Here is a 23,406-nt window from a genome sequence, read left to right on the forward strand (position 1 = left end):
TAAAGATGTCTTAAGAATCAAATAAGCAACCTCCCATCTTTTCCAGTTGTTCTTAAGATCTCATTTTTCTGATCATCTCAGAAGATTAATGTCAGAGAAGTGAATTTTGTGTCTTATAAAGAAGAGAAAATGCTATTTTTCATGCATGGTAATTTGCATTCAAGAAATTATGTAGCGGAATACAGCTCACTTGCCCACGGAAAAATATCATCTCTGGTATCGCTTTTCGTCAAACTGATTCGATTTTCTGAACGTGTCATTCTTCACTAACGTAATTACTTTTTGAAACAAAACAGATAGAGTGTTGTCTTTTCCTCCCAACAAATACAGAAGTGATATGAAGAGAATGTTAGAGAATTGGTAGTGGAACAATGTGAACATCTGAATTAAATCAGAGCCTTTTACAATACTTGCTTTATGAACACTTCCTGAGTTTTTAATCATTATTTCACACTGCAGTTACATGATACAAAATTTTAGTTAAAACCCAAAACATTACAAAATCTAAATGAGGTATTAATAGATATATGCTTTCCTCTTAGAAAGAAAGATATTGTAAAACTTGGAAAAAATAGTACTTGAGAATTGAAGTAAAAAACATCATCTAGATTTAACAATGTTGTTGTTTTGTGCACATATACCCACTAACTTCATAAAAGTTGTACAAATCTATTGCAGGTGTAAATAAAAAAAAGTTACGTGGAGATGCCATACCATTTACACTCCAGTTACAGAGCAGAGCAGATTTTTACTTGCTTTGGAGTAAAGAAGCAAATAACTGACAGTTCTAAGTAAAATTTTCTACTGTGATTCAAATGAAAAGAATGGGCAACTTTATCTTACCCCCTCCCCTCCTCCTCCTTCCCAAACAAACAAACAAAACTGAACTTCCTCTAGATAGGAATTCTCTGTCCCCTTTTTCTCCCCCAGAAGCCATTGGTGCTGTTGTTTCTATGCTTATCACCACCTTATCACTGTCTGGTTTTCTTTTTCTGCATAGCTGTACTGACACCTGTTAATGAGATACACTGTCAAGAAAGATAATGCGTGAAATAAAAGGAAGGTTTCTTTTTTCTCTTTATGTAAAGACCACAAAAGAACGGACATTGTTCAGTGCATAAACAGAATTCACAGCTTCAGCTTGCTCTTACAACAGATGGCACAGTCACTCCAGCAAGTATTCCTCCCTCTCAAAAACAGTAATATAAAAGCCAAGCTGTCTGGCAAGGCTATACAGTTAAATAGTAATAGATTCTTTGGTGAAAAATTCAGTCTGAGAGCACACAGAATAAAAACATGTTCACCTGGCAACTAGCAGAACAAGACTCAAATTTCCACTACAAACACTGACTCGTGATGGGGCAATAGTAAGCGAAAGAAAATTGCAAACACAACAGCAGGGAATACCCACAGAGGAAACTGAGTCCTGGCCTGTGAAATACTTTTTATTTGAATATTAAAATATACCAATCATATGAGCACTATATCCAGAACAGACCACAGTGGAATCCTTTTGAAATATCCTCCCAGTTTAACTGCAAGTTATAGCTGATTAATCAGATAGCTCTGAGTTACAATGATTACAGCATATTCTCTCCTCTTTTGAGGAAACCATTTTCTAAGGTGTTATTCTGGGAAGATAAATTACCTGTAAACAGATGTCATTAAACTAACTGAAACACTATTACAGAACTGCATAGTAACTTGGATAAGAAAGCATGAGTAAAGCTCCTTCTTCTACTGTGCAAAAATTTCATTATTATTCTACCTTATTTCCAGAATATCTGACGTTTCAATGGATCCAGCAAATAGGATTGTTACTTATTCCCTCTGCCAGTGATAAAAAGAATATTGTGCTATTAATTTTAATTTTTATAGTACTGGAAGCATGCAGCCTGATTTTCAATTCCTTTGCTCTCAAAATTTATATCCATTGAGCACCCATTAAAAGGAAACAGCATCAAGCAGAAGAGGAACACTGGTTTGCTTTCCTGAAAACCATCAAATAATTCAGAACAAGAATCAAGTGGCCATCATTTAGGAAACAGAATTTGTCCATCTGCAAAACAGACATTTATTAAGTTTTTCTTCTGTATTTCGTTTGCCTAATTCATGTCTCTCTAGTTTTCAAATGAAACGCAAAACAGAACACGTTGTGTTCTAAAGCTAAGAGGACAAAATAACTTCATATTTTCTTACCTTTGCATTATAGGGAATATAATGCTTTGATAAGGCTTCAGGAGTGTGCATCCATGTTTTGTCTACAGAAAAGCAAAATAAAAGAAGCACTGAATAGGTTATTCAATTGTTAATTTAACTATTATAGTATCTATCTGGAAAACATCATTAACCCTGCTTTTACTCAGATAAATATCTATCTGAAGTAGTTCTTGGGGCTGGAGGGAAACACAGTTTATATTATCTCACAACATCGCAAACATTTACATGAAAGAATCTGGTTACTTCTCTTGGGCATATTTGCCATTTTAACCAGCTTGATTTACCATAAGAATTCCAGCTCCTCCCCCCCCAACATACTTATTCGTCTATGGTTGTTTTTTTTCTTTCTGTCAGCATTTTCTGCATCCTGCTCTTGTTTAAAGCATTGACTGCATGTAGCATTTCTAATTATGGGGTTTTTTTGATGAATTGTGTGCTTTTCTAGATGAATTATCAAGGTAACAAAGAAACAAAGGAAATCATTTTCATAAAACCTATCCAAGTAATACGTGATAGAAAAAAGTCCTAATCCTTCTACCAGAAAATGGAAGCAAGTCAGACTGTGGTAACTGATTCAGAGGTTTAGATATTTTTTCATCTTTCCTTACATATCCTAAATGAATGTGCATATTTTTACTCCTAGTTATGCAAAGGTAAGGAAATCTGGACAGATACTCTTGGCTCAAAAGGAAATCTGTAACTTAGCAAGGGTACCAAAAAGATGTCTGGATTCTATGAGTCTTGTGCCATTGATGAAAACAGTGAGTCAGAAAGTGCATTTTCAACATCCAGATGTAGATCTGCAGAAACTGTGACATGGGTATTAAAGTTTTCCATTGACATTTATAGCAAAGACATGCAAAAAATCATGCAGGCTATCATGGAAAAGTTTGTTACTATCATTTCATTCTGAATTGTAAGCTCTGATTTGGGACTTATGAGACTCAGCAGCTGTTTAAAATACTGCTTAGAGTTAGTTTGATTTCACAGCAGTTGAGAAATATCCCATTTCAGACATTTTGCACCCAATAAACAAGAAAAACATGAAAAACCAAAATCTGTAAAACAGGTATACATTTAAACACCTGATGTAGAATGTGGCTTATGGTTTGGCATGATCCGTAACATTTAAAATTAATTAAATGGATTTTCATAGCTTAGTACTTAATTATTCATTCTGATGCAACAAACAAAATATGAAACCCTCAATGAAAGTCACATTTCATATTACTATTTTATTAGCTGTATACCAGCAAGAATTCTAGACACTTTATAAATAAATAAAACACTAAGTCCTAAAAAAAGGACCAGAAGTCTAAATAATAACCCAAACTGGCAGCTGTATGCATCTAACGTAATAGTAGTATAAAGTGAAAAGAGATGCATGCTATCAAACCAGGTGAAAACTACAGTTATTTTAGATTTTGTCTGAAGCTCTTAATCTAGGTTGCCTTAGCATTTACATTAAAGCTCAACCAAGTGCCCAGGGTTAGGATTTTTTTTTTTTTAAATCATGAGTTTGAGCCATGCAGAGTCCATTAAAACCTAAGCAGAGTTCTGCTTGAATGAAATCTGAGATATTCTAAGAGGTAAAAGCCTACATATGTGGTGGTTTTAGAAGGTTCTTCAGTTAGCCAATTTTACAATATTAACTGCGTCAAATGACCATTTGGAAGAGCCACGGTTTGACAGATGGAATTGCAAGAGTGGAGGCAGGGGGTTGGGCACTATCGTGGTCAGATGATTAACAGTGCTTAGAATTGAGATTTCGTCCCTTTCTACTCTCCATTGAATTACACCAGCCCCTTGCCATTACAAAGGAAAGATTCTTTTACAATCTGCGTTTCACATCAAATGCTTGGTCATCACATAAACTGTGAGCACTGGTGTAAACCATTTCAGAGGCCTTAGCAGCACTGGGAGAGTCAGGGAACAGGAATGTGCTGACAAATCACATGCTGAAGTCAATGGACTCAGGGACTCCATAAAGTATCCAGAACAACTGTGCTATGCTTAGCAGGGGATGACATTAGGTTAGATAACAGCACATCTCACCATTTATCTACCAAAAAGGAAAGCAGTAACAGCGCCAAGAAACTGTTCTCCTTTTGAGATTAATTTCCTCACACGTTAGTGCCCACAGGTGCCCACATCAATTGACATTTTCCTTGCTAACAGATGACAAGAAATTTTGGAACTATCTTGTCTTCCTGCTTTACAAAATTTGCATTGGAAAGAAAGATCTTATGTGACAACCAGCCTAACAACAGCCTCCTGAAGAAGAAGAGAACATCCCATAAGATCAGTGCTGCATCTAGGTATTAATGCTTCAGGGAACAAATAGCTTACTAGCTTCACTGTGTGTATATACAAATCTGTATCTTTCATTTTTCCTAGGTTATCTATTTTTGTAAAAATAAAGAAAACCTTCACATGGAACACACAAGCATTGTCACTCTGTAAATAATTTCCTCAATCCTGTGCTATAAGAGAGACAGGCAGGTTTTCACATACCTCACGTTTGCAGTCAGACAAGGTCAATTTGTCTCTTTTACTACTACAGGCAACAGACGAATTGGTAATGCTGAGCCATCAGAGTTTGTTACCAGAGTTTTCATCTGAATGCAACGCCTAAACATTATTAACAAACATAAATCTACCAGTTTTCTTCTATATTTCAGCTATAGTATTTGTTCCAACCATCTCCTAGAGGAATGACCATGTGTCTAATAGCAGTAATTTATTAAAGTCATTACCAGGTTACTATGATTAAGCAATTGGAATTATGAGTCATATTCTGCCTTAGGAAGGTATAGGCAAATACCCATCAATACACATAATTCAAAAATAATTACTTCTGTTTTGGTTTGGTTTGTTTCGGGTTTTTTTGTTTTGTTTTTTCCCAAACAGAAAATGTTCTTTGAAGGAGTATTTACTTTTTGTCAAGACAACAGAGCTGTATCTCCCTAGAACAGAGTGATCTTTGCAGAATTCTTCACCTTTCTGTGTCCTTCTCTCATAGTATTTAGGACCTTAAGAATGGTTTTAAACAGCTGATTACTAAAGTAGCAAAATGGTAGCACAAAATGCTGGGTTGGCATAGTTACCAAATGAAAAAAAAAGAACAGTTTTTCCATTCCCTCCAATAGTAACACTCGCTGCATAACTCACGCATTTCATAGCACATATTTTTAAGATACAGATGCTAGCATGTAGGTTTTGACAAGAAAGGAAAAGAGGATCGAAATAATATACTAGTCCAACTAATCAATGATTAGCAAATCTTTGCTTTTGCACTTCTAATTTGTTGATGTTAAGAACTTTTAACAAGTTCAGCTTCCTAAATCAAAAAGAAAAACAAGAAAAAATTCTGAGGTATTTAGCGTATACCTCTCACATCTTCTTGACACAACAAGAGATACACTGTGTCTTTGGTAAAAGCTTCTATTTGAAGTTTACAAAGAAGTAAGTTTACAAGTTTTTGAAGAATTTACAAGTTTTTTGAAGAATTTCAAACTGTTTAAGTAAGAACATTGTGTGCCACTTTGGCAGGGCAAAACAAAGGAAAAGCAACAGAAATGTGAATTTCAAAACAGTTAAAATAGAATATTAATTTTCCAGTTCAAGAAGATTAAAATAATGCAATAAAAAAGTTTAATTTGAACTTTTTTAAAATTATGATAAACTGGAAAGAGAAGGAAGAAGTGGCAGCAACCATTCAGAACAACAAAAATATGCATATTTTTAGTATTCTCTTGCTTATGTACCTAAGGTACACACTCCTACATATCTAAACAATTTGATTTCATAAAGTGGTATTTTCCTGAGTGACATATTTTGGATGTTGTTTGTAATTTTTCCACAGCTTCATAAGACAAAGTCCTATAAAATGAAATAATAATTCTAATTTCTTTCAAGGTATGGTTGGTACATATCCAAATTTCTTTCACAGAGAACAATCCATCTTGTCTTTATTTAGACATTCCTCCAGTTAACTAGCAATGTACCTCTGTGAGTCCAACATTTAGGTCATAGCTTGGGGAAGGTACTTGCCATACTTGCCATAGTAAACTTGGACAAGAACTCTACATCATACACTAGTAACAATTCACATCAACAATTCATTAGCTTGTAGATCTCAAAGATGTGCTTGCCAAATCGCTGTGCGAATCATTTAACATTCTGTAAATCAGGCTGTATAAATTTTAATAGGGTAGAAACAAAAAACCTTAAGACTCCTTCAATGCTGTTCTCATTCTAAAGTCAGTATTTTGTGCTTTATGGTTAAGCAGTGTGCATGTGTTCTTGAAAGAAGCCCCTCTAGGTTTTGCAGAAGCAACAACCAGTTATTGTGGTAAACATAATTGTTAACTTGCCTAGAGTATTCTTTAAAGCAGGTGATAGGTAAGCTTATTTCTGCAACACCTTTCCAAAGATAATATAGATAAAACAGCCAACAGGAAATTACCCTCCTATTCTCATGTTGAAAGAGAAGAAAAAATAGGCTTATCTGTACAGAATCAGCATGAATCCTATGGAGAAAGTTTCCAAAGCGTACTCCTCCTCATTTGTAGCTACAGATCTTTAAAGACACACTGTAATTATTTCTTTCCTAAACAATTATATCTGTTCCTCCTTCTTTCAGAATATAAACAAATGCATCCACAGTTGCATACAAATGCCTGTAAACACACCCCTTCTTGTCCCACCAACAGAAGACCATTTGGTCCTTGACAAATTAAGGCAGTAACCCTAAAACTCTCTTTGCTGGCATAATTGAGAGGGTACCTCCATAGTCTAACGAGAACCATGTAACACTACAAATGATACTTTAAAAAATATATTCAATAGCCAATCCAAAAAGGCACTGGGTCGCTGAATACTGGTTTTCCACATGACTTCATATTTTAAAACCCAAGGAGCAGTATTAGGAACACAAAACCTCTTTGTGGAGGTATTTTAAAAGTATTTAGATAACTGGTATTTGCGTCAAGTGAGATTGTTGGGTCACAACAACCCCAGCCAGCGCTACAGGCTCAGGGAAGAGTGGCTGGAAAGCTGCCTGGCAGAGAGGGATGAGACAGTGTTACTGACAGCCAGTATGTGCCCAGGTGGCCAAAAAGAAATCAGGAAAATAATATGGCCAGCAGGACTAGAGAAGTGATTGTGTCACTGTACTCAGCACTGGTGAGGCCGCACCTTGAATCCTGTGTTCAGTTTTGTGCCCCTCATAAGAAGAAGGACATTGAAATATCAGAGAGAGTGCAGAGAAGGGTGACAAAGCTGGTGAGGGGCCTGGGGCACAAGTGTGATGGGGAGCAGATGAGGGAACTGGGGCTGTTCAGCCTTGAGAAAAGGAGGCTGAGGGGAGACCTTATCACTGTCTGCAACTACCTGAAAGGAGGTTGTAGCATAGAGGGTATTGGTCTCTTCTCCCAAGTAGCAAGTGACAGCACAGGGGAAAATGGCATCAAGTTGTGCCAGGGGAGGTTTAGATTGGAAATCAGGAAAAAATCCTTCATGGAAAGGGTTGTCAGGCATTGGAACAGGCTGCCAGGACAGCGGTGAAGTCACCATCTCTGGAGGTGTTTAAAAGGTGTTTAGACGAGGTTCTGAGGGACATGGTTTAGTGCCAGAGTTAGTCGATGATCCTGAGGGTCTCTTGCAACCGAAATGATTCTATGATTTATGTTTTTTATCTTTATTGTTAATGTGGAAGTCCAGCACACAATAGCCCATTTGAATTCAGTGATGTGAAATATACTGACAGAATGAAAATATAATATTTTCTTTAGGACTATATGTATTCCCCTCACCCTTTTGGGGCTTTCACCTGTTGTCTAATCACTCAGCAGAAGAAATACAAAGTAAAACACTTTTCATCTCTGGAATGCAGCGTAAGTTTACAATAAAAATAAAGATGACATTATAGTCAGTCCATCCAGACAAAAAAAGTATCCTATAACCTTTGACTGCATTTTTCTAATGTGTCAGGCCCATTAAATGCATCTGTCTACACTTTCATGAATGAGACTCACAAAAAGTCATCACACAGAAATGTTAGTGCTGAATCTTAGGATTTCTGGCAGGCTGTTACTTCAATATATTCCATTTAGCATTATGAATACCATCTACATCTCATAAGCTGATAATGTGGCACCAATTACCAACCTTATGAACTGCTATCATATGGAAGAAAAAAAAGAAAATTCAGATTCCTGCATACAACAGCAGTTTTGACATTGAACATTGTGCCACATGGAAACTACGTCTGACATTCATACTGGGATGAAGGAGGACCATTGGGGTGTAATAAAGAAATAACTAAATTCAGCTGTGATTTACACTCTCCACAATGTCACTGAAGTCCACTGGATTTCACATGTTCCATTCAGTACTAAATTCAGCCCAAAGCAGATATACGTACCTACATTTTTAGCACTATTTTGAGACACTCAAAAAGTTTCACTCTTTTAATCACAGATGGATTGGATTACAGTCATTCCATATTTAGAAATGCCTCCATCTCGGAGAAACAGTAGTTGTCTCTCACATCTCTGATGAGGCAAAAGCCAACAAATACTAGTTCATTTTTGTTTACTTATATGCACCAGTTCTTATGAAATGGCTCTGAATGGAAGGCCATAGAATCAGTAAAATGTGCCAAAGTCACTTGGGAGAGGCACCTTCATTCACCAAGAAGTAGCCAAACCAAAAAACCCCATCTTTAATACTTACTGTTTTGCCTACACATGTTACCTGTACACATAATTACATATAAATTAATGACAAATCAATAACTCCGTTTAGATACCAATATACTTATAATTATAAAGCTCACATAAAAATACAGCATTTAAAAAGATCTTACACAAGAATTACATTAGCATCCCTAAGCCACTTATAAGAAAGACCAAAATTAGCAAGATGCAAACATATTTTAAGATGAACAGACTTTGACTCGCACTACAGACCCTTCACACCACAGCATTTCAAAGTGAGCATGCTACCACAGCCAACTTTAAAGGAAAATTTAAAGGAAAAATTAAGAGGACTCTTCAGAAACCATGATCCAAACCTGGATCACATACAAAAGCAAGCTCCTGCTACTACGACAGACACATATGTTTTCATAAGTTTTGTCATAATAACAAAGCTGCAATAACATACGCAACCTTGCTCTTAGATTTGTTTATGTGGGAGTGGGAAGAGATGCTCAAAAAAAGGAACAATCTATAAAAAATACTTTAATAGAGTATACTGCACTCATTGATCAATGAATGGAAAACAAAATATGTTTTTGTACAGTCCTATAATATTTCTGCAACAGAGAATATTCTCTGCAACACGTGTAAGTGGTAGTCCAACCAGCCTGTACTGAAGCCAAGAGAAAAGCTATTTTACTTTGAACAGGTACTACATTTTTTTTTATTAAACATGCAACTTCAACAGGTGCTGATGTCAGCTTTAAACCAGAAATAAACTGGGTTTGTCAATATTATTTCATTTTTTTTTCCTGTTATATGAGCTCCTGGCTAACTGATGAGAATAGATACTACAACTTGGACTGCTAAAAGATTTCATTTATTTATGATTACTTGTCTAAGTACTTCCTGAAAGAAGCTGAATTTGTTTAAACATTTTCTCATATTTTTCATTGTCATTATTAGGATGAAAGATTAACAGCTTTATTTTTTTCTATTTGAGGCCTGAGCATTTCAATTAAGCCTCCAACTAAAATGACTATCAGACATATAATAAGAATAAAATACAAACACAAACTATCCAGGTCAGGAGTTCTGGTTTGTGCTAAATCTCGGGGAGTCAGACAGGTAATGACTGTACCAGCTGTTTTTAAGCCCAGAGCACTCGGCACACCTTGGCAGTTGAGGTGGCTGTTTCATGCCCAAACCGTGGCCCTCAAAAATAAACTTATACTGAGTACTTACTCCAGATATTATACCTGTAGTACAAAATTGTAACACAAAATGAAGTACTGGTAATATTGAAAACAGGGGTCTGCTCTGATTTAAGACAAACCTGCTGTTCCCATAATGCAGACTCTCTCAAGACACATAAACACTCATGTCACACATCATATCTGTAGGAAATGTTGTTGTTTTTTAAAGAATCAGGGTTAATTTTAAGAAGAGCTCACTTCCTTTCTGTCCTAGCAACTCATATTGATTTTAGTGCTTCTCTTCTTGCTTTGGCTAGCGATGTCTGTCAATGATGAAATCATTTCCTGGACACTCAGAGGAATGTTTTGTTGTTTGAATCAGGTGACAGTTTGAGAACAGAGCTCTCCAGCACAGTTCAAGTCACCCCAATCACCAGTTCAAGATGATAAGGAGCTATGGCCCCAGCTACCATCTTCTCTATATGCATTATATAAGCTGATCATGACAATGGGGGTTAGGGGACACTTATTCTATAAATCTGCACAATCCAGATAACCTTTTGCTATTATGGAAGTGCCACTTTCATCCGCTTAAATTCCCCTCACAATCTTATATATTTGAGACTGTTTACGTAGCTCCAAGGTAACAGACTAATGTAAACTTGCCATTAGCACAAACCCCACGAGCACAGCCACCGGGAGACTAATTAGGAGTCGGAAAGAACTGCTGGGGAAGTCACAGCACTCACGTAGTCAGCTCCTCAAAATAACCACACTCCTCAACAGAAGAAACCCCCAAACCAGCCCATCAAACACAGGCGTGGGAACTGTGTCTCTGAGGTCTAGAACTAAAATTCGGAAATACAATAAAGCTAAGCAATTGAATCTATTTGAACCTGATCTTAAATGCAGTTATTAGACACGAGCACTGACGTAGCCAAGCTTTTCTGAATTTCAACTGGCATGAAAAATAAATAATTTTCACTTATTCTTGACAATTGCTTAACTGAAATTTGCTTTTTCCTAGGATACAAGAAATGGAAACGTCACGTGCATTACTATGTATAAAATAAATGGATGACAGTATTTAATTCTTCTGGTTGCTCAAATTCTGAATAATTTTGAAGCATCCACAATAATTGGATTTCATTGTGCCTGACACCTTTTTTTACGAAACGTTTTTCTTGTTGGAGCAAAGTGAACAGCACACAAAGTCTACTGCAAAAAAAATATAAATCTCCAAAACCCAAGCTTCTTTCCCAGTTAGCATAAATCAATCCACAATTAAAGAATATTGAAATGGTTTCTCCAATTATTTGGAAGAAGCTAGGCAACTATTAAGCAGCTGGTAGGTACATATCTCTTGATAGAAGTGTTACAAATATCTGCACAAGAAAATACTTAAGAAAAGCTATGTATTAAATGATCTTTCATCTGGTTTTGTTGCCTTTGTGAGTATGTGTATGTTCCTTTTGCCATCAATCTAAATCTGCTGATATTCTGGGCTACTTACTCTGTTTCCCTGAAAAATAAGACAGGGTCTTATATTAATTTTTGCTATAAAACTTATGATTTTTTTACATTTATAGCTGCCTGGACATTATTTAAATTGACTTTTTCTGAACTGTAACTAGAGCTTATTTTTAGAGGAAGGTTTAAATTTCAAGCATCCTCAAAAATCCTGAAAAACCATGCTAGGGCTTATTTTTGGGGTAGGTCTTATCTGTGGGGAAACAGGGTATGTTATCTCAATTCATCTGGCTTTAACAAATACATTTACTAGACATGCAAGGATACAGTGATGCTATCATTTCATGTTGGTATAAGGTATGGCAGATTCCTTTTATTTCCAGCTTTGATATTGATACCACAGCACGAATTCTTGTTAAATAAACAAAACATTTACACTAATAACTAGGTGTAAACTCAGTTGGAATAAAAGTAGGGGCTCTAACTCAGTGTGTATCACCCTTAAGGATCTTCAGTAGAACATGAAAAATAAATATGATAATGTTTTTTACGTCACAAACAAATGGGTAAAATAGCGACAAAGCTGTCAGTAGAAAAGCTGCATCTAAAAACTTATGTTTAATCATAAACAGACCATGAAAAGAGAATAAGTAAGCCAGAAGAACAAAATACATACTCTGAATATTTAGTGGTTTGATATTCTTTTGGAAAGTGTACCATTTCAGATTGCTAAAAATTCAGAATAGCTTCTTAAAGCCAAGAGATATTCTGCTGCATGAGATATTCTAAGTGTATTCAACATGGTTTTCTAAAATAGCTCCTCCAAGAATAAGAACCCAAAGAATTTACATAAATACAGAAGTCACTAACTCTTTAGAAGTTCTAAAACCCTCCAACACATCGTTTGAGGTGTGCAGGGAAAAAAATGTGTGTATTTCATATACACACAGACACACCCTTCTATAAAATATTATGAAATTCAACATAAGGCTTACAATACAGAAAGTTCTAAAACTCTCAGTCAAGAATGTTTTGCCATGTATGTCTTAGCATTGCTCGTTTCTACCTAGCTAATTAGATGCAATTATAAGTACTTCCTGTATAATTTGTGATATTCTAAAGAATTTATAAAGTAAACACATCTCCCATGGAACATAAGCTATACTACTTACCTTTCTTCCTGCTGAAAGCTCGATTCATGTTGAAAAATCTATCCAGTCAATGATGTTTCTGGGTTTAGTTTTCTCCACCCACTTTAACCTGCAGAACATAAGATAAGAAAACAGAAAAGTCCATTATTGTATTTGAAGTTAAATCATTATATTCATATGAAAGACAATGCAAGTGATTTTAAAAATTGTGAAATAGTTCAAAGAAATAAAAGGGAGAAGTGCTTTGCTGAGGAAGAAGTTGCAGAACTGAGAAGATTTATGTTCAAATGCTCAGTGGTACTTGATACAGAAAGACATTTTAAAGCCTCCTGTGAAGCTCTTCTCACTGAGATTTCAGAGACTCGGAGCAGATGGTATTATACATATACACTAAGACAAATACACATTAATAGGTTGGAAAGAAAGCTTTAAAACGAATGCTGGCTACAAGACTACATAAAAAACATTAAGTTAACATTTGCATTGCCCTGTTTTGTGTCATTTAGGCTGTCAGATTATTTCAAACTATGCTTTCATCCTCATGTGGACTTAACACTGGGAGAGGGGTGGAAATCGCAATATAACGATTCCTCTTCACCAGGTATTTAATACTGAAAAACCTGCCTTCTATCAGTGCAACTACCTCCTTGCTCTGATTACACCAGTCTGTACAGTAATTTCTGTATTTTGTTCACTTAAAACCACTGACACACTCTTAAATCTTTATCTTATTATTTGATTCACAATATTGCTTTAGAACTTTATTCTTTACCAACAGTTTAAAGCAGAAAAAGAAAAAAAATTGGCACATGCAATGCTCTTCAAACCCATCCCATTTTGCAGTACAGAGATTTTCCTTTTTCAACCATGTGTGAAGACATTTCCACCACTCCTTTCCATTCTGTTCAGAGACTCCAGCCAAAAGCTGCACCAGTGCCTGTTCTCTTTCTCTGCTCCCAAAGGAAAATAAAATAAAATAAAGGAGGGGAGGAGGACAACTGAAAAAAAAAAAAAAAAAAAGTATTTGGTATCATATTATCTTTGAAATCAGTGAGACTATTAATTTTGCCTTGAATAAAATCAAAAATTAATCCAGTATTTCATACGTCAGCATCCAGATGACTGACAAATTAATTTAATATACTTTATGCAGCTCATGAACACTTCTTGTGGTGGTTGCCCCTCTTTTTCAAATAAGTAAGTTAAATATCAGTTTAAGTAACTATATGTCAATTTCCATGTAAATAGTTGAAATTTTTCAGATTAGAACATGTGGGCAATTACAGGCCAAAAATCACCCCCATTTTATTTTCAGATAATCACTGATGTGGTCAGATTTCTGGTCCATACAGTCCTGTGAGAATGAAGGAATAATCCCCATTTACCTGCACTACAGTGCAGTACCCAGATGTGCAACCAACCAACGCTTGCTCTTCGAAGTACATGGACCAGATCATTATTGTTTTACAGATTTTACTGAGGAATGATTTCAGCAGCAGCAGGGGAATAGGCAATGACAAACTAGAAATAACACTGGCATGGATGAGCATGGTCACCTTATTAACAGGGACACAGACAAAGCTGAGACGTTTAATACTTTCTTTGCCTCGGTGTTCAACACCAATGATAGACTTGGGGATCCCCCATAACCCTGGGCTGGAAAACCATGGCTGCAAGAACAATAAACTCCCAATGAATCTGGAGCTTGTACAGGATCTGCTACTCCAGCTGGATCCCTACAAGTGAATGGGGCCTGATGGGATTCATCCTAGGCTGCTTAAAGAGCTGGCTGACATGATGGTGAGACCTCTCTCCATGATTTTTCAATGCTTTTGGGAATCTAGAGAGGTCCCGGAAGATTGGAAGCAGGCAAACGTTGTCCCAATCTACAAGAAGGGCAACAGGGATGACCCTGGCAACTACAGGCCTGTCGGCCTCACTTCCGTGCCTGGCGAAATCATGGAGAAAACTGTTCTGGGAGTTAATGAAAAACATCTGAATGACAACACAGTCATTGGTCCCAGCCAGGACAGGTTCATGAGGGGAAAGTCTAGTCTGACCAACTTAATTTCATCCTACAAGAAGGTTACCCACCTAGTTGACCAAGGAAAGCCTGTCAATGTGATCTTTTTGGATTTCAGCAAAGCCTTTGATACTGTTTCTCACAGTATTCTCCTGGACAAGATGTCCAGCACACAGCTGGGTAAACACACAGGGCAGTGGGTGAGCAATTGGCTGACAGGCCAGGCTCAAAGGGTTCTAGTAAATGGGGCTATGTCGGGCTGGTGACCAGTCACCAGTGGGGTTCTGCAGGGATCCGTCTTAGGGCCAGCACTCTTTAACGTCTTCATAAATGACTTGGACTCTGGACAGGTTGCTTAGCGAGTTTGCCGATGACACAAAACTGGGGAGAGCTGTCGACACCCTCAAGGGCAGAGAGGCCCCGCAGAGGGACCTGGACAAATTGGAGAACTGGGCAATCACCAACCGCATGAAGTTCAACAAGAATAAGTGCTGGATTTTGCACCTGGGACGCGGCAACCCTGGCTGTACATACAGACTGAGGATGAGATGCTGGAAAGCAGCTCTGTGGAGAAGGATCTGGGGGTTCTGGTCAACAGCAAGTTGAACACGAGCCATCAGTGTCCCTGGCAGCCAAGAGGGACAACCGTGTCCTGGGTGCATCCAGCACAGCGTTGCCAGCCGGGCAGGGAGGGGATTGTCCCGCTCTGCTCTGCTCTGGTGCGGCCTCACCTGCAGCGCTGTGTGCAGCTATGGGTGCCACTGGATAAAAAAGATATAAAGCTACCAGAGAGTGTCCAGAAGAGGGCTATGGAGTTGGTGAAGGGTTTGGAGAGGAAGCCATATGAGAAGTGGCTAAAGACACTTGGTTTGTTCAGTATGGAGAAAGAGGAGACTAAGAATAGACCTCATTGTGGTCTACAGCTTCCTCACAAGAGGAAGAGGAGGGCCAGGCGCCGAACTCTTCTCTTTAGTGACCAGTCCCAAGGTAATGTCAGGAAGATGTGCCAGGGGAGGTTTAGGCTGGACATTAAGAAAAGGTTTGTCCCCTAGAGGGTGGTGAAGCATTGGAACAGGCTCCCCAGGGAGGTGTCACAGCCCCAAGCCTGACAGTGTTCAAGAAGAGACCGGACAATGCCCTCAGACACATGGTGTGAACTGTGGGGCTGTCATATGCAGGGACAAGAGCTGGACTCGATGATCCTTGTGGGTCCCCTCCAACTCAGGACATTCTATGGCTCTACTGGGGTAATCTGTCAGGGAGTTTCACCAAAAGCTGCCAACATGCACGTGGTTCTCTTTGCAGAGAAGGCACAGAGTAGGACTTTCAACAGTGTAAATTATGACAATCAATTCAGTTCAAATGAAGTAACAAGCAGTAAACAACATTAGAATTTTAGCTTTTCAAGCAACTGCCTGATGTGTGTAGCTTACACATTTCCTTTCCCTGTGATTCTGTGTGAACACAGGCAGCCTGTCATAGTTAATATATCCTAAGTGCACCTTACAGAACTTTGTTTAGGACGTTCACCTTCTTCGCAAACTATTACTGACAGTGAAGAAAGACATTCTGAATAAAAAGAGTGTGCTTTCCCGCTCATATACCTCTGGCAGTTGTCTTGCACAGCACTAGACCCATCACTTCAGCTCTCCTGCACAACGGGATCAGAATATGACCTTTTTCAGAACTCTTTTTTTTTTTTTTTCAATTATGTATTCCTGTCCTGATCCAAGAGACTAAATAACATACTTGAGATGCCTTACTGAGTAGCAGATTTCCTAAACAGAGACTGTGCACACACATCATGAGGCTGTTGGCTGGCCACATTTCTAGAGATCACTGTTCAAGTATTTTGTTTAAAACAAAGAGTAACTCAGTCTGTGTTTTTGTCCTCATGGAGAAGGTTGTATTACCATTAAAGTAATCTACACTAATAAAAGCCAAAATTTATTGAATACTTACCTAAAAATTAACACTTTTTCCAAAAGTGTGTTCATAATTTCAATTACAACAAAATATCAGTAGAACAAAACAAGAAAATGGCTTAGGCAACAACCAGTACTAAAACAATCAGTGTACATCCACTTACCCCAGAAAATGTTATTAAACGAGGAAAGATAACACAATTAGCTGCATGCAACTACTTCTACAATTCCTTCAAACTCTAATATGAACAACTTTATCAACCTCTCAGATGGAGAAAACACAGATGAGTAAATGCCCCATAAGATTTTCCTATTTACCAAAACCAGACACCACAAGGCTAATAAAAAATTCCTCATTTGGGTTTGGGGCAAAAGGGTGATATCAGACTTTCATAAGCAGCAAAGTTCTGCCTAGACAAGTCTGTGATATCTTTGCTCACAATATTCCAACAGACAAACAAACAAAACTATCAGAAGCAAGCAAATTGTTCTCCAGTCACAGATGCTGGGCAGGTTTTCTGGTAGAATATAGTTTTGTTTCTGAGAATGCTCAACACACAGAGCTGCAGAAGAAACTGAGTTGCAAAGCAGTCTGTTAAAAGCTTGTAATGAATTCAAAAGGAAGGTAAATCAGAAAATCCTGTTACAGTACAGGAAGCCCTGAACAGAAGGGGGGAGTCCTTCCCACAAAAACACCTATTTAGAAAGGGAAAGAATTTGTCTCAATCAGAGGCATTAGGGAATAGGAATGCAGACCAAACCATTCATTACTCATCACTTAGGAAGACACACCTACGTAAAGAATGTTTCTGCACCTTAGTCTTAGGATTTTTCTTCAGCTTTGTCCAGAAACCAGAGCCTTGTAGGATATACAAACCTGCATGTGACTTCATAAAATGGTTAATTGACAATATATGAAGAATTCCAAGAGGCATAAACCAGGGACATTGGGAGTTATATTACATTATTTCTTCTGAGGCAGAGACAAAATAGAGAAAAAAGGCCTAGAAAATAATTTTATCAAGGTAACAATAATAAAAATTAAAAAAAACAGGCAAACATGCTGGGCAGGAGGGAGACACGACACTGCCAGTCTGAACAGTGACATTGGCATGTGGCATGGGACACTGAGTATTTAAGCTGCCATATCTAACCAAAACAGTAATAGGCCAAAGCAAATGCCTTCATCTCCTTTTCCCTTGGCCTTCACTGTCATTAACCCCTTACTTTCCATGGCAAGGTTCTTCCCACAGTGAGGAAGAAACTGCAAAAAGGCAGAGGGTACAATGAAATTAGTGGATCTGGTGACTCTGGTGTTTGTTGGCATTTGGAGTGGTGAGTGCAAGGGCGGTAAGATTAATTAATGGCTTTTTAACACTAATGATAACGTTGGTTGCTGTCTTCTATGCTTTATGCAACAAAAGCCAGCAGAGTGGCAGTCTGCCACCTCCCAGCACTAGCAATTGCAGTCTGAACACTGAAGCTTCCACACAGACATCTTCAAATGCCTGTGGGCTTCTTCAGAAATGTCGTGTTTTGATAAGTTTTCCAAATTTAGAGCCATCTCAGACTAACCAAGAGAGGGGCTACTAAGGAAAGGGATGAAATGAACCACAAACTACCGGTGTAACTGGTCTCATTTGTCTCTAATTTCCTCTCAGGCATTCCTCAGGATTTATTTGGGTGTCTCCCCATCTCCAGCCAGTCCCTTCAAATGGTACGGGCTATAACAATTACTTGCGCTAAACAGCCACACTGGCTTATCTTTTTTTTTTTCTTTTAATCTCTTTTTCATTCTACAAATACTAATTCTAAAAAAAAAAAAAAAATCTGCCTAAAACCCCCCCAACTTGCACCCATCCACCCCCTTTTTTCTAAAAGAGAAAAGAGGGTCAAACCTGCCCCTTCCCTCCCAAACACACACACAGTTCCCATACTAAACCAAATTTAGCTTCAGAAGCCCTGAAGATCTGGACTCTTCCCCTCTCAGACCGCAGCCTTTCAAGCATATTGGATAACATTCCTTAAAGAATGAAGCACAAAATGTCTTAACCTCTGTTTTCAAAAGGGCCGCAGCAGACAGGAATGTGTGATTCATTGACTTGGAATGAAACTTATGCTTATAAAGTTACATCTTAAGGTAAGATGAGAAAATTCAGAATACAGTAACAGCTTTAAAATTCTTTTTCTGAGTTAGACCAAAACACTATGAAAACATTCATCTGATATGGCACATGACATAATGAAGGAAAAAATTACAATAGTAAAAGTCTACATGAAGTGATATATAAAAACAAATTAACATCATATCACAACATACTTCCCTATCTTCTGTATGACAAGTACCTGAAACACTCATTCGCCACAACCCCTTCTCCTCCGAAACAGTAAAATCATAAGAAAAAGACATCGACACATCAGTGAACAAAATTCAGTGCAGATCTGAACCTGCATTAACCTGGAGCCTTTCTTATGGTTGGGAAGCAAGCAGTTCCAGCCACAGTTATGAAATTATGTGTGTCCTTTATAAGTTTATAAGTGATAATAGAATAGTCTATAGGAATATAAACCACAAAAGGATTTTAATACAATTTAGTGCTATAAAAACTTGCACGAAAAATACCTCTTCAAGGACCTCAAAACAGCACAGGTTTATGCACTTCACCAAAACTGAACAAGTTTCTGTCAGTTGAAGTTCTTAGCCTGTGCTTGGGCTTTATAATTGCACAAAAGCACAAATGGAATTTAGGCAGTACATTTAGTCACTGGAAAGCTTTACTTTAGAAGTTTTATTAATCTCAGCATTTTCAAAAAAATTCCTTAGCCAGAATCAAGCTCTAGGTATACTTTATGGCTGAAGGCAAACCTGCAGAAGTCAGAGATTAATCCTTGTATTTTTTCACACATGCAGAGTGAGGAACAAATTGGTGAAGAACTGGTCTTCTAATGCTCTCATCTCCCTGCTACCAAAGTATGCCTTGCTGTTGAGCTGATGATATTCCCACTGGAGCAGAGCTGGAACAAGAATGACTTCGTGGGACCACATACCAGCAGTGCTGGCCCTAGAGCCTGCAAGTGAAGTGACCGGAAGTGACAAGTGGTGTGGCAAACACCAAAACAGCTGGAAACCATATCCCTAAAACGTACCTCACCTTCCAATATGCTCACTCTCCTCCTATGAATGGGATGGGCAGGAACACTCTGATCTGAAGGCCACTCTGACAGCGACCACAGCCCCCATTCTCCCCAAAGCTCCTGAAACCAGCTGGAAGGTACAGAAGAATCACAAGTGTACTTTTTTTTCTCTCTCTTAACCAGTATAAGCCATTGTGACAAGTGTTTTTCCCACCACAGCAAGTCTTTCAGAGCACAGGTAAAGGATTTCTCATATAGTAGATCTGCCAGAGCTAGAGGAGTATTCACAACAACTCTGAGGACAAGCAGACAATATCAACATCAAACAGAAGCCAGGAACCAGAAAAATCTGTATGAAACTCATGCATTTCATACCAGTTTCCAAAAAGTTCGGGTAAGTGGCTTTTTACTCTCCCACTTCCTAAAATTAACCTGCTCATTTCAATAATAAAAAAAGAAAATACAAATAAGTAACAGGTGACAAGGAGGTATCACTTGAGTCATCTGACAGCAAAAACAACTCCTTAGGCAAGGTTACCACTAACTTCTGTTTTACAGCAAGAAGAAATACCAACATCAAGAAATATAACAAGAAAAAATTTCACTACTAAAGTAGAACTCTGAAAGAAATGTGTTTTAAACTGCTGCAAGCACCAATAAATCCCCAGACAAGTTGCTAACAGCATCATCTTAAGAAAAAACAGAGAAATACAAAATTCACTTGTTTCACAAAACCAGATTTCTAGATCTGGCTTGTAAAACACTGAAAAAGACATTTAATTTAAAAGATATTGCATTTTTTTCAGAATATTTATTTGTAAACAATTATTTTGTATTAGGCTTATCAATGATCATTTGTATTAGTGCATTACATTATTTACAGACCAAACTGGAGTTTATACTGTACAAACAAAAAGAGTAACTTTAAAAACAGGGAGGTTCCCTTCTTCCCAAAGTTGTTATATTTTGCAAGAAAAATAAATACTCTTATTTTTTTCACCATGATAGAATAATCTTATCAGGATACAAGGAGGAGCTTCCTTTTTCGTCAAATCCAAAAGCACCACCATCTAGTGAAATGTGGTGAAGAACTTCAGTCATGTCAGCCTAATTTTTTCCCTGCTGTACAACAATTTACAGATGTCAGATGCTCAGAGCCAGTAGAAAGGCTTCATACATGTTCCCTCTCAAAGAACTCAGGCACTTTCATCTGCTTCCAAAAGACAGATGGCGAACATCTTGCTCACTTGCAGACATGAGGGTCTGTATTTGACATCCCATTAGCCATTTGATCATCTGTATGGAATCTCAACAAGATTTCTCCCTGTTCCGCTACTTTCAGATGGATGATAGAGAGCCTGGGGAGCTTAGTTAGTGTTTTGATTTTAACAGCAACCGAGTGGGATCCAGTGTCGCGGTCCACTATGAATAGGCAAACGTAGAACAGCTCTTAAAAAACAGTTCTGGTAGGAGGGATACTGGACTGTTGAGCTTTCTGACTTGCAGCATGAGTATTTTCAAAAACTTCAGACACAGTCCTTGCTTGGATGGATATATACAGTTAAAAGGAAAGATATGTCCTGACACTGAATATGATTAATTCTATGTTGGCATCACCCCTTCTCTTCTGGAAGAGCTGATTGCTTCATACATATTCTAGAGCAGCTCTTTATTTCATTACTGGCAAATTATTTTCCAACCCTCCATTTCATTTTCTATGCCAGGGGAGGGGAGGGAAGAAAGACAGGTGGGATGCATGGAAAAAGGGTTTAAAAAAAAAGTATTTGAAACCTTCCGGTTGCCAAATGAAGGAAATTTCTATGCATGCCATAGAAAATTGTTGTTAACCTTCTGAAATTTGTAAGGTTCTATTTATTGTATTCATTGTGTTTTCGCAGTCACATTGTAAAATGTGCCACTGAGAGAAAAGGCAGAGTTGGAAAGACTCATTAGGCATTCTAAATGCAATCTCCAAATACAGCACAACAGTTTTAGAAATAACTTAGTTTAGTTCTGCTTACAATGAAAAGCTCATCATATTTAGCAGATCTGTTGCAGAAGTACAACAGTTTGACAAAAGGTACCATTTTATCACTCTACCAAAGGGTATTTGGCCAAACTCTAAAAGCCCATTAGACACACCACTGTGCACACATGCTCATTAGGTCCCATAAGGCCACTCAATGTGCTTCCCTCAATGTGCGTTAAATACAATTGAAGTTCAAAAGCTGATTACTGATGTTCAAAAGATGATTAAAAGGAAGTGAAAAACACAGATGTTTGTTTAGACAGAAACAACCAGAAAATTTCTGGATAGGTACCAGGAAACAACCAGCAAGAGAGGAGTGAGAACAAATGTGCCTGAGTCTCCCCATACAGACCTTCCCTCTTAAAAATGGTTCAGTAACTCTTTGAAGTCACAGTTCTGGATTTTCATTGTAAAGCACTTCGGTGTTCAGTGTTGCTGCTGTTTCTTTATTGTTTTTTTGTTTGTTTGGGGGTTTTTTTAAATATATACAAGTTCAAAACAAAATTAGCAGATACCATCCTTTTATGGAAACAAGAAGTACACACTAAAAAGTTACAATTATGTCAAAGGTTGGGGAGAAGATATAATTATTTAAAGCTATTTATCTGCAGGACATCAAGTCCATACCTTCATTAATTTGGGGCCCCTTGTTCCACAACTCTCCCTCAAAGGAGACGCAGACCTGTGTATAAATTCTAGGTGCACAGATTACTGCAGGTACAGAGTGTATATAAACTTGCTTTCTTATCTTTCACAGTCCAGTTCCTATCATCATTTCCCTCCCAGTGCTAAAGGTCACGTATTGAAAGAAAAACACAACCATACAAATTTCTACCAACCAGTTGTCTCATAACCAAACATATTACATACTTCTGAAACAATGACATACAAAAGTGTCATTCATTTTACACAAGTTTTCAAAGCGTCACTCGCTTCACAAAGACTTAAAATTTGTGATACTGAACACAATCCCTTACTATGAAAGTGAACAGATTTCTCATTACTCTGAATAGATTCAGAATTTGTACTAGAATTGGTTGGCCTCTTGGACAGCATTAAGTTGTATTTATAGAGAAGAAATGGGTTTTATTAAGTTATTTCAACAGTTTTCAAGATTGAGAGGAGCTGGCAACATCCATTTTGTGATTTTTAATAAAACATTCTCAGAGTGAGTATCTTGAATACCAGATAATACTGTTTTTTCAGGATATCATATTACATTCCTTTAGCTTATCTTCTTTAACTCCTCATTCTGAACAATCCCAACATTTCAACAAGGAAATGATACAAAGTTAAATGCACATATATTAAATTGACTTAAAAGCACAGGAATCAAAATAATATTTTTATGACAAATTACTCTCCTCATCTCTGTCTTGCAGATCAGGTATGTGTTCAAGTAATTCATTATAATGTGTATTAAGAAGAAACATTCGAGTTTTGCATGCTATTATGGTTATTATTAATCTTATTTCAATACTTCTGTAAGTGATCCATCCTACGGTAATTTAGTATAAATTACTGAGATAGAGACTACTACATAATAGAATTTC

General features: G+C 37.5%; 1 protein-coding gene across 1 annotated transcript in view; it reads right to left on the reverse strand.

The window, feature by feature from the left end:
• The window catches only part of GULP1 (GULP PTB domain containing engulfment adaptor 1), a gene marked incomplete at its 5' end in the record, with an annotated part of 75,696 nt that extends 62,906 nt beyond the window's left edge, over positions 1-12,790 (reverse strand). The window contains 2 exons of the mRNA XM_080346949.1: positions 2,200-2,261; positions 12,763-12,790. Coding sequence (XP_080203075.1) covers positions 2,200-2,261; positions 12,763-12,790 — 90 coding nt within the window. The remainder of the gene's footprint in view (positions 1-2,199; positions 2,262-12,762) is intronic.
• Positions 12,791-23,406: the final 10,616 nt, after the last annotated feature.

The sequence above is a fragment of the Nesoenas mayeri genome (assembly GCF_963082525.1).
Source record: "Nesoenas mayeri genome assembly, chromosome: 6".
Lineage (NCBI taxonomy): Eukaryota > Metazoa > Chordata > Aves > Columbiformes > Columbidae > Nesoenas > Nesoenas mayeri.